Source organism: Budorcas taxicolor, chromosome 1 (assembly GCF_023091745.1).
Source record: "Budorcas taxicolor isolate Tak-1 chromosome 1, Takin1.1, whole genome shotgun sequence".
NCBI classification, from domain to species: domain Eukaryota; kingdom Metazoa; phylum Chordata; class Mammalia; order Artiodactyla; family Bovidae; genus Budorcas; species Budorcas taxicolor.
This window is the reverse complement of record NC_068910.1, coordinates 107411877-107425103: the sequence shown is the minus strand read 5'-3', so window position 1 is coordinate 107425103 and position 13227 is coordinate 107411877. Positions and strand designations below refer to the sequence as shown.

The window sequence follows — 13227 nt, the reverse complement described above, 5'->3', positions numbered from 1 at the left end:
AAGTGAAAAGTGAAAGTGAAGTCGCTCAGCCATGTCCGACTCTTAGCGACCCCTTGGACCACAGCCTACCAGGCTCCTCTATCCATGGGATTCTCCAGGAGAGAGTACTGGAGTGGGGTGTCATTGCCTACTCTGTGTTTCTGCCCTACAACAATGCAAATCAGCTGTAATTATAACTATATCACCTCCCACTTGAGCCTCCCTCCTCTCCCTGCAGTGCACCCTTTTAGGTCATCACAGAGTGCCAGGCTAGGCTACCTGTATTATATAGCAACTTTTTACCAGCTATCTATTTTACACATGGTACTAGAGCCTGTTATACAGACTGAAGTAGGTCAGAAAGATATGTTTTCTTGAGCAAAGGTTTTCATATGTTTTCTCAGAGGAGTGAATATTTAAAAATAGCATACAATAAATATGTTAAATTTATATGTTAGGAATTACATGAAGATCACTAAGGATTAAAGAGGGGACTATTCAGTTTTAAAGAAAGTAATTTTGAAAAGCTAAGGGATTGATTATCCATTGATTATCATTCACTTTTTTCATTCCTTTCCCCAGTGTCATACGTTTCCATTAACACTGACTCTGTCCGTGCCATATTCCTGTTGATTTTTACCCATATATCTGAATCTTTGTTTCCTCTCTGTAAAGCAAATTTATATAAAATGTTACCTCATAAAGATTTAACTAAATGTCCCAGGCCAAAATACTCTCCGTTATCTCTACTCTCATGTATGTCTTATATACACAACATGTTTTAGAATGCCTTATGTGTAATTTACATTGCTTTTTGAAAATATGTGTATAGAGAATTCCCTTATTAAATTATAGGCATTTTGAGTTTTACTGTGACTTATACTTCTAAAGACAGCTGTATGTTGTTACGTGGAAAGCCACTGTTGATTCCAGTCCTACCTCCACTCCAGAGACCTGAGATGAGTGAAATTGTTTTCAGTGTCCTGTCAATGGCCCTTAATGACTTCTTCGATGATCCTAGCAATTATCCTTAGCAACCTCTTCTGCAAACTGAGCTTTTTAATTTTAAGAAGAATATACAGAAAAAAGTTATTCAAACTTATCAGTAAAAAAGTAAGGGCTTACATTTAAAGTGTATTAAGAAATTAATACAACCCAATAACAAAATTATAAACAATTGGATTTTTTCTTAAATGTGCATAGTAACTCAAAATAAAATTTTCCAGAAACATTTAAACGTTCAACAGGAACATGAAAAGTTGATCAACATTACTAATCATTGCTGCTGCTACTGCTGCTAAGTTGCTTCAGTCATGTTCGACTCTGAATGACGCCATGGACTGCAGCAGTCCAGGCTTCCCTGTTGAACCTTGTTGAATCCTAACATGTTGACTTCAGGTAAACGTAAAAAGTCTTCCCCAATCATAACACTGTTTACTATAATCATTTAAAAAATATCCATCCAACCTATCAGAATATAAACTATAAGCTATCATTTGTTTTTTCTTTTATTGAAATACAGTTGATTTATGATATTACATTCAGGTCATGTGTACAAGATAGTGATTCACTATTTTTATAGGTTCAGTTCAGTTCAGTCACTCAGTCGTGTCCGACTCTTTGCAACCCCATGAATCACAGCATGCCACCAACTCCGGGAGTTCATTCAGACTCACGTCCATCGAGTCAGTGATGCCATCCAGCCATCTCATCCTCTGTCGTCCCCTTCTTCTCCTGCCCCCAATCTGCCCCAGCATCAGAGTCTTTTCCAATGAGTCAACACTTCGCATGAGGTGGCCAAAGTACTGGAGTTTCAGCTTTAGCATCATTCACTACATTTAAAGTTATTATAAAATAATGGCTACTTCTCGTGTTGTACAATACATCCTTCTGCATTTTTATTTTATACATACTAGTTCATCTGAATGCAGATTTCCAAAGAATAGCGCTAAAGGAGATAAGAAAGCCTTCCCCAGCAATCAATGAAAGGAAATAGAGGAAAACAACAGAATGGGAAAGATAAGAGACCTCTTCAAGAAAATTAGAGATACCAAGGGAACATTTCATGCAAAGATGGGCACAAAAAAGGACAGAAATGGCATCGACCTAACAGAAGCAGAAGATATTAAGAAGAGATGGCAAGAATACACAGAAGAAATATACAAAAAGGATCTTAATGACCCAAATAACCATGATGGTGTCATCACTTGCCTAGAGCCAGACACCCTGGAATGTGAAGTCACGTGGGCCTTAGGGAAGCATCACTGCGAACAAAGCTAGTGGAGGTGATGGAATTCCAGTTGAGCTATTTCAAATCCTGAAAGATGACACTGTGAAAGAGCTGCACTCAATATTCCAGCAAACTTGGAAAACTCAACAGTGGCCATAGGACTGGAAAAGATAAGTTTCAATTCCAATCCCAAAGAAAGGCAATGCCAAAGAATGTTCAGACTACCACACAATTGCACTCATCTCATGGCTAGCAAAGTAAGCTGGGATTCAACAATGAGTGAGCTGAGAACTTCAGATGTTCAAGCTGGATTTAGAAAAGGCAGAGGAACCAGATATCAAATTGCAAACATCTGTTGGATCATAGAAAAAGCAAGAGAATTCCAGAAAAACATCTACTTCTGCTTCATTGACTATGCTAAAGCCTTTGGCTGTATCAGTTCAGTTCAGTCGCTCAGTGGTGTTAAACTCTTTGCAACTCCATGAATCACAGCATGCCAGGCCTTCTTGTCCATTACCAACTCCTGGAGTTCATTTAAACTCATGTCCATTGAGTCGGTGATGCCATCTCATCCTCTGTCGTCTCCTTCTCCTCCTGCCCCCAATCCCTCCCAGCATCAGGATCTTTTCCAATGAGTCAACTCTTTGCATGGGGTGGCCAAAGTGTTGGAGTTTCAGCTTTAGCATCAGTCCTTCCAATGAATACCCAGGACTGATCTGCTTTAGATCTCCTTGCAGTCCAAGGGACTCTCAAGAGTCTTCTCCAACACCACAGTTCAAGAGCATCAATTCTTTGGCGCTAAAGCTTTCTTCACAGGCCAACTCTCACATCCATACATGACCACTGGAAAAACCATAGCCTTGACTAGACAGACCTTTGTTGGCAAAGTAACGTCTCTGCATTTTAATATGCTATCTAGCTTGGTCATAACTTTCCTTCCAAGGAGAAAGCGTCTTTTAAGTTCATGGCTGCAATCACCATCTGCAGTGATTTTGGAGCCCCAAAAAATAAAGTGTGACGCTGTTTCCACTGTTTCCCCATCTATTACCCATGAAGTGATGGGACCAGATGCCATGATCTTCGTTTTCTGAATGTTGAGCTTTAAGCCAACTTTTTCACTCTCCTCTTTCACTTTCATCAAGAGGCTTTTGAGTTCCTCTTCACTTTCTGCCGTAAGGGTGGTGTCATCTGCATATCTGAGGTTATTGATATTTCTCCCGGCAATCTTGATTCCAGCTTGTGTTTCTTCCAGCCCAGCATTTCTCATGATGTACTCTGCTGCCGGGAGCCAGCGTGAGGAATCCCACCCGTGACAAGGTCATGGGCAGAGATCTGATGTGCAAGGTCGAGTCAGATCTCAGGTTTTCCCCCTGGTATTTCCTGAGCATGTACCCCCCAAAAATAAGAATATGCCAGCCTGGAAAAAGTCATCTCAAGGCTGTAGTCTTCTGCATTTGAAAGGGTGTTTCAATCCAAAAACCCCTCTGATGGCTTTTTAGCCTGCCTGCAGGACTCGTACAGCTGCGCATGTGATTGTTTGAGGCCTCCTGACGGCAGGAGGCACAGGAAGCTTAAAACATCCTAGAAATGTAGGGGCTTCTGAGGAGTCAAAATCATTAGAATAGCACTGATTAAAGGTTTCATTTGTTGAGCCAATACTTGCTGCCAAATTTTCATATCTTTTACTTGTTGATATAGTTGGTATATAGAAAAAACAAGTAGCAACATTAGATCTTTGAGTTAAGTACCTTTTTTGTTATAACCTGCTGCACATTTGTTCTATAGAGATGTAACTTTAATGCTTTAAGGAGATGCAGATTAAAGAAAAACACTTTAGGGGAAACAAAATTAACATTCATTAAGGAAGAAAGCCAAAAAGTGTTAGCAAGCCTCTTGGCCAGAAGATAATGTAAATCACCTGAGACCTTTTGTATACAAAATATATACAGAAAGAGTCTGGGCTGCTAGTGCTACATAATTTTGTATTACCCATGATCTCTATGTACAATCAAAAAGGTATAAAAGGCCTTTCTAGACAATAGAGGTGGGGCAAGTCATTGGAAGGGCTGGTTTCTCCCATATCTCCTCTTTACTCCTTTTCAGGCTGATCCCTTGGAACATGGAAGCTCACTATGTCTACTTACTTGTGCCGGCTTTTAAGATCCATAAGAGAGAGAGCCCAAGGCGGGGCACTCTCCGATATTCAAACGGGCGCCAGCAGCCTAACGTAGATGGTGCAAATTCCTTGTCTGGAATTTTATTGGTTTTCCCCATAAGCCAAGTTATTCAGCCTTCTTTTCTCCACTAAATTTTCCTACTACACTATTTCTTCCTAATCTAATCTTATATTAATAAATAAATAAGTCTTTCCTCGCCAACACTGTCCCCGCTTCGAATTCCCTGGATCCACCGGGGCTGGACCCCGGCACTCTGCATATAATTTAAATAAGCAGGGTGACAATATACAGACTTGACACACTCCTTTTCCTGTTTGGAACCAGTCTGTTGTTCCATGTCCAGTTCTAACTGTTGGTTCCTTACCTGCATATAGGTTTCTCAAGAAGCAGGTCAGGTGGTCTGGTATTCCCATCTCTTCCAGAATTTTCCACAGTTTATTGTGATCCACACAGTCAAAGGCTTTGGCATAGTCAATAAAGCAGAAATAGATGTTTTTCTGATAGTCTCTTGCTTTTCTGATGATCCAGTGGATGTCAGCAATTTGATCTCTGGTTCCTCTGCCTTTTCTGAAACCAAGTTGAACATCTGGAAGTTCATAGTTCACGTATTGCTGAAGCCTGGCTTGGAGAATTTTGAGCATTACTTTACTAGCGTGCGAGATGAGTGTAATTGTGCAGCAGTTTGAGCATTCTTTGTCGTTGCCTTTCTTTGGGACTGGAATGAAAACTGCCCTTTTCCAGTCCTGTGGCCACTGCTGAGTTTTCCAAATTTGCTGGCATATTGAGTGCCTCACTTTCACAACGTCATCTTTCAGGATTTGAAAGAGCTCAACTGGAATTCCTTCACCTCCACTAGCGTTTTTGGTAGTGATGCTTTCTAAGGCCCACTTGACTTCACATTCCAGGATGTCTGGCTCTAGGTGAGTGATCACATCATCATGGTTATTTGGATCATTAAGATACTTTTTGTATATTTCTTCTGTGTATTTTTACCACCTCTTCTTAATATTTTCTGCTTCTATTAGATCGATACCATTTCTGTCCTTTTTTGTGCCCATCTTTGTGTGAAATGTTCCCTTGGTATCTCTAATTTTCTTGAAGAGATCTCTAGTCTTTCCCATTCTGTTGTTTTCCTCTATTTCTTTGCATTGATCACTCAGGAAGGCTTTCTTATCTCTGCCTGCTATTCTTTGGAACTCTGCATTCAGATGCTTATATCTTTCCTTTTCTCCTTTGCTTTTCACTTCTCTTCTTTTCACAGCTATCTGTAAGGCCTCCCCAGACAGCCATTTTTCTTTTTTGTATTTCTTTTCCATGGGATGGTCTTGATCACTGTCTCCTGTACAATGTCACAAACCTCCATCCATAGTTCATCAGGCACTCTATCTATCAGATCTAGTCCCTTAAATCTACTTCTCACTTCCTCTGTATAATCATAAGGGATTTGATTTAGATCATACCTGAATGTTCTAGTGGTTTTCCCTACTTTCTTCAATTTAAGTCTGAATTTGGCAATAAGGAGTTCATGATCTAAGCCACAGTCAGCTCCCCATCTTGTTTTTGCTGACTGTATAGAGCTTCTCCATCTTTGGCTGCAAAAAATATAATCAATATGATTTCAGTGTTGACCATCTGGTGATGTCTATGTGTAGAGTCTTCTCTTGTGTTGTATGAATCACAACAAACTGAAACATTCTTAAAGACGTGGTGCTATCAGGCCACCCTACCTGCCTCCTGCGAAACCTCTATCCAGGTTAAGAAGGAACAGTTAGAAATGGACATAGAACAACAGACTGGTTCCAGATTGGGAAAAGAGTATGTCAAGCTATATATTGTCACCTGGCTTAGTTAACTTATATGCAGAGTACATCATGTGAAATGTTGGACTGGATAAAGCCCAAGCTGAAATCAAGATTGCCAGGAGAAATATGAGAAACCTCAGATACGCAGATGACACCACTCTTATGGCAGAAAGTGAAGAAGAACTAAAGAGCCTCTTGATGCAAATGAAAGAGGAGAATGAAAAAGCTGGCTTAAAATTCATCATTCAAAAAACAAAGATCATGACATTTGATCTCATCTCTTCATTGCAAATAGATGAGGAAACAATGGAAATAGTGACAGAGTTTATTATTTTTGGCTCCAAAATCACTGCAGGTGGTGACTGCAGCCATGAAACTCCAAATGATTGTTCCTTGAAGCAAAGCTATGACACACTTACTGATAAAGTTCCATATAGTCAAACCTATGGTTTTGCCAGTAGTATTTATATATATGAGAGTTAGACCATAAAGAAAGATGAGCACTGAAGAATTGATGCTTTCGAACTGTGGTGTTGGAGAAGACTCTTGAGAGTCCCTTGGACTGCAAGGAGATCAAACCAGTCAATCCTGAAGTAAATAGGAACCCAGTTCATTTCTGAAATTAGGTAGTTATTTCTTTTATAATATTTCTATACACTCAACATAAATGTATATATTTAAGATGTACAACATGATTTAATATATACATAGAACAGTTATTACTCCAGTCAAGCTAATTTACATATCATCCCCTCACATAGTTATCATTTGTGTGTATGGTGAATGCACTTAGTCTACTGTTAGTAGTTCTGACTGATTCTTTTTTATATTTTGTAATTCCTTCTTAAAATTCTCACTGTATTCATATATTCTTTTCCCTAATTCAGTTAGCATTATCATCACTAATGCTTTGAACCCCTTATCTGGTAAATCATTTATTTCTGTTTAATTAGTTATTATTTCATGGATTTTGTCCTAGTATTTTAATTGGGACAAATTTGCCTGTCTCCTCATTTTTGTTTAACTTTCTCTCTTTCTGTGAAATTAGGTGAAACATTTACTTACTTTAGTCTTAAAGTGGTGTCCTTTTGTGGGAGCATGCTTGTACCGTCTGCCTATGCCTAGTAGCTTTGGTGGGAAATCTGCATCTGACTTAGCATTTTCTCTGGATGTCCTGACAGTTATCACCTTGGTAGCAGGCAGGGCTGGAGGTGAGAAAGCTGGAGCCAGAGGTGTCAAGGCTGAGGTAGCTCTGTTCCTTCTAAGTGTGGGTCCTCCTCCTCCCAGCATCAGTGCCCTCATCCCAGAGGGAAGCAGTGCTGGAGCTAGAGGAGCTGGAGTGGATACTCTGCATGGGTTGGGTAAGAGCTATGGTGGTTCTGGGGTTATTCAGAGTTGCAGAATGCTTCTGATGCACTGCCTTCTTAAACACCATTAATTGATGTCCCACCTCTTTCAGGGGGTTCCCTGATAGCTCAGTTGGTAAAGAATGTGCCTGCAATGCAGGAGACTCTGGTTCTGTTCCTGGGTTGAGAAGATCCCTTGGAGAAGGGATAGGCTACCCACTCCAGTATTGTGGCCTGGAGAATTCCATGGACTGTATAGTCCATGGTTTCACAAAGAGTCTGACATGACTGAGCAACGTTCACTTCACTCACCTCTTTCAGATGTGTTCAAGATCCAAAGCTACTCCATCTCTCACAACTGAGTTTTCCTGTCAGCCACAGCAGCCTTTGCTCTAGCACAGAGCTATGCAGTAGAACAAGCAGGGATGAAACAAATGCTCACCTCAGGGCAGTCATGGGAAATCTGCTTCCTCTATCTTGCTTTGGGAGCAAGCAAGTATATGCATGCTCTTCACAAGCAGTCTAGCTTTCTTACAGCCTTCCTGGTAGTTCTACTGCATTTCAAACCAGGTAAGGGGACTCCACTTCTCAGTGTTACAACCCTGGACTAGAGTATCCCATATGTTGCTGCAACCACTCACTCCCCAGAAAGTATCGCCACTTGTGTAATCCCTCTTTTCTTCTGTGTCCCCTCTAAAATGTGCAAGTCCTGATCTGTTCACTTCTCTTACCTTCCTGTCTAATTCCATGTGGTTCTCTCTTACAGCCTTGGTTGTACAAGAATCTGTCAGTTTCCAGTTTGTTTTCAGTGAGAATTACTCTACATATAGATATATTTTGATGTGTTCATGGTGGGAAATGAGGTCCACACTCTCCTAGTTTGCCACATTGATCCCCTAGAACTGTCTTGTTTTTATTGTGCAGACTAGATAAGCTAGAAGTAGACCTCTTTGTGTATGCATGTGTATGTGAGTATATAAACAGAAAGGAGGCATAAAAATTTAGTAAGAGAAGAGTTAGTTAATAAATGCCATTTAGCCATAAAATCAAATTTTAATTTTTACTTCACATTATAGAATGAGTTCCAGTTGAGTAAAAGTGCTATGTATAAAAACTTAAGGTGGAAAAAATATGAAGTAGATTTATAGGATATCTCTGAATGAGAGGAAATTTATAAAGTTTAACACAAATGGAAGAAACAGTTAATCAGTTGATGGAAGACTATTCATTAAACAACCCTTTCTTTCCTGATTGGTTTGTTTTGCTCTTCCTGTTTTATTTGGGAATTTACTTTTGGATAATCTCATTTTTTCATTTATCTATATACTCATTCTTAATTTGCAACCAAATTATTTAAGTTACTGGTACTTCATTATATATTTTAATATATATTGCTTCAAGTTTGTTTGCTTATTGATTATTATTTTTCTACAAAACTTTTAGAATTAATTTTGCCACTTTCCCAAAGAAGTCCTCCTTTGATGTTTATTTGAGTTGAATTAAATTTTGGATTATTTTTGGATAAAAAAGCCAAGTAAAGTTACATGTTCAATTCATGCCATATACTAAATAGTTTCCAGGAAGAATCAAAGGTCAAATACAAACTATCACACACACAAAAAAGGAGGAAAATGGGGAGGAAGAGGAGAAAAAATATAGAAAAGAAGGAGAAACAGAAATATTGGCTAATAGTAGAATTTGGATTAAGAAAAGAAATTCTAAACAAAAGTGCATGAAGAGATTGTATGTGAAAAATTAATAAATATATCAATTTTATAATTTTATTATAAATAACACAAACAAGTATGAAAATACTATCAGCACACAGAGAAATTATTTACCACTAATAGTCACAACATTTTAATATTTTTTCTCTATAAACATTGGTACAAATAAATGAGGAAAAATATAGTAAGACAAAAGAAAGTGAATAAAAAATTCATAGAAGTAAAAATGGCCAGAAAATAAACAAAATATTAATATATTTCAACATTACTCAAAAATTAGAAAAATAAAAACTGCCTTCATTAATATTTTTTTAGAATGCTTATTGAGTATATATTATGTAAATTGCTATTCTATGTTCCATAATATATAATATGATTGATGCCTTCAAAAAGGCAAAGGATCTTAATCACACTTCAGGTTAAAGTAGATCTGAATCTACTGTAGCCAACTTGTTATAATTTGTTAATTATTCTACAAAACATATATGTGACTGTGTGAGTGTGTGTTTATTCCTCCTCACTCTTTTTTTCCCCATTCTTGGAATTGCATCTAGATCAAACTTCATTACTTTAAATATAGATTATTGCAAAGTTAGGGGCTTTCCAGGTTGTACAGTGGTAAAGAATCTGCCTGCCAGTGCGGGAGGTGCAAGAGACTCAGATTTGATCCTTGGATCAAGAAGATTCCCTGGAGTAGGATATGGCAATCCACTCCAATATTCTCACCTGGAAAATTCCATGGACAGCAGATCCTGACCATCTACAGTACAAGGGGTTGCAGAGAGTTGGATACGACTTGAGTGAAACAGTTAACTTAGGCAGGTTGATGAGTCCAAGCCAAAGGCCCCTTTAAAGGGGCCTTTAAAAGAGGAGGTAAATGTTCTTTCTTTTTCACTTTCTTTTGTCTGAAACAAGTAGGCCTCATAGGCAACAGTATCACTTGTTCAAGGACATCCCTTTTTTTGAGCTTCAGATGCTTGTTATGGGAGAAGGTCTGGGTAAAAACTTCCACAGTCTTGAGCTCTGAGTTAACCTGTTCTTTCTGGCTAATCTTGTGCTGATGTCATCCCACGATGTAAGTTACAGGCAAGAGTCTGGGCAAAATTCTCATAGCCTTGACATATTTTTTATCTATCCTCAGCAGCTGGTTGAGAAGTATATAAGGCCCCACTTGAACTAGTGAGGCAGGTACTTTCCTGCCCCCTTCCAGTGCCTCTTGCTGGATGCTTTATCCCTTTTACTTTAATAAATTCTGCATAAAGCTCTGAGTGACTGAGACTATCTTTGGTCCCAGAGTCAACTCTTCTCATTTGGAGACCAAATCCAGCGGCACCGTTCACCATAAGCTATCATGAGCGACTGAGCACATGCTTACACATGCAATTAGTTAGCTTGCTTCTAGTCTCTCTCTCCCTCAAACTCATCTACTTGTGTCTACCAGGTCAGTTTTCTGAATAAAATTATCATTTCAGTCTGCCAGAAAATTTTAAGTGTTTCAAACAGTCTACGTAGAATCAGATATAATGTTTTCCATTAGCTAAACAAGGTAAATCAAGGCAAATTCTTCTAAGCATTTAATTTTGATTCTTTGTTGAGTTATTAAGTTGAAAACACTGACCTGAGACAATTCTCTAAGAATAATCTGAGTTGGTAATAAAAGTTATTATTGAGTTTCCTCCTGATTTAATCTGGTATTTGTGGAATTTGGATTAAGATCTGCCGGACAGTTTTGAATTTCATTCATATATCTTTAAACCAACATAGTCTAATGATTTATAGATTAATACTTTACATAAGAATATAGTTTTCATTTTCTGTGTCCCTTAAGCTATAATCATTTAAGTTTTCCATAGAAGATTAAGTTTCTTTAAGAATATTATAGGTCCTCATAATTTTTTTCAGAACATTTATCACTTCCTTATTTCTCAGGCTATAAATAAAAGGGTTTAATAAAGGAATTACTATTGTGTAAAAAATTGCAACTGGTATATCTTTATCCCCTTCTTCAAATGGTCGAATATACATGAGAAGACAAATGTAGAATATTGAGACAGATAGAAAGTGGGATGCACAAGTAGATAAGGCTTTACCTCTCCCTTCTCTGGATTTCATTTTGAAAACAGTGAAAAGAATGTAAACATAAGAAATCAGGACAGTGGCAATGGTAATGATTTGAATGGGCATTGAAAAAATATATATCATTAGTTCATTAATATAAGGGTCAGTACAGGAAAGTCTATATAGTGGAAGAATGTCACAAAAAAAGTGGTCAATTTGACTAGATCTACAGAAAGTTAACCTCAATAGAAGTCCTACATGAATCATAGAATGCAGGTTGCTAGCTATGTAGGCCCCTGTGGTCATCTGAATGCAGAGTTTCTTTGACATCATAGTGTGGTACTGCAGTGGTTTGCAGATGGCCACATAGCGGTCATAGGCCATTGCTGCCAGGAGAAAGCAATCTGCAGTTTCAGCAAGGCAGAGAAAATAAAATTGTACCATGCATTCATAAAGGGAGATCATTCTGTCTTTAGAAGATAAATTCTGTAGCATCTTGGGGGTTATGGCACTGGAGCAACAGAAATCCATCAGAGCGAGGTTACCCAGGAAGATGTACATTGAAGTGTGAAGATGACGTTCCATAAAAATCAATGCCACCAGACCAAGATTGCCCACCATAGTGATCAGATAGATGGTAAGAAACACCAGAAACAGAAGGGTCTTCAGCACTGGATGATCTGTAAGTCCTTTGAGAATGAACTCAGCTGTCAAAGATTCGTTTTCCTTAGCCATTTCTGGCTTTTCAGCTGGGATAGAAATGGCACAGAAATGAGATTCTAAATTAGAATGTATCTCATTGTTTCCTCTAATTTCCCCACATACAAAAAGAAAGAAGCTCATCTTTAATCATCCTGTGCCGTATCCTGACTACTAGTACATGCATGGTAGATTAAGTCTGTGAGAATGAAAGTATCACAGACTGTGTACTGAGGGGTAGTCTAGAAATCCTGTGTAAATTCTCAGGGCAGAAAACATTTTTATGCATGAATTATCTAATGCTGATGTACTAATTCCTGGTTAATATATATAATTTGACATTTCCAAAATTAGAAGACATAGGAAAATTTTATGGTGTTTTTTCTCCAGGAAAAGAAAAGTTTTAAATACAGTCCTATGGGATTGATGTGGTGTTTGAAAATAAGTTAATTTAGACATTTAAAATGTCTAATTTTTAAAACTGCCCAGAATCATAGTTGGCTTTAAAAATTGTTTCTCTTGCTTAGTATCCCTTTATCAAGGGATAATTTAAAGGAAGACATTTTAAGCCTTTAAGACAGTAAGAATATAGAAATTTCAGAAGTTTTATTAATAGGTTAATTTTGTTATCATTTTTATATTTATTTCATCACATTCTGGATCCTACTGCTATGGTGATATGGCATACTCCCTCAAGAAGTTATTCTTAATTATTCATTTATCCTAATACTTCTTGTCTTTAGGTTTAACTCCTAAATTCATGTTTAATTCATGAGAATGAGGTTACCAAGTCTCCATTCAAAGTATTTATATAAATACCTATCTTGTACTCTATTATGGGCTTCCCAGGTGGCTCAGTGGGTTAAGAATTCACCTGCAATGCAGGGGACAGGGATTCGATCCCTGGATCTGGAAGATTCCCTGGAGGAGGGCATGGCAACCCACTCCAGCATTCCTGCCTGGAGAATCCCATGGATAGAGGAGTCTGGCGGGCTACAGTCCATAGAGTTGCAGAGTCGGACACAACTGAAGCGATTGAGCACAGCACACACACTCTGTTATACCTCTTCTAAGCAACTAATGTCATTTTGGTGAATCCCATGGAGGTTCTACGTTTATTATATGATTATGTTTACAAACTCATTTCCTTCTAATGCACTATACATTTATTGGAATTCACTGATCACCCAGATTTAATATAAATTTACT

General features: G+C 38.1%; 1 protein-coding gene across 1 annotated transcript; it reads right to left on the bottom strand.

The window, feature by feature from the left end:
* Nucleotides 1–11118: 11118 nt before the first annotated feature.
* LOC128050762 (olfactory receptor 5K4-like) lies at nt 11119–12054 on the bottom strand. Its single transcript, XM_052643124.1, has one exon. It carries the CDS (start codon nt 12052–12054, stop codon nt 11119–11121), a length of 936 nt encoding a protein of 311 aa, XP_052499084.1.
* Between the last annotated feature and the right edge of the window lie 1173 nt (nt 12055–13227).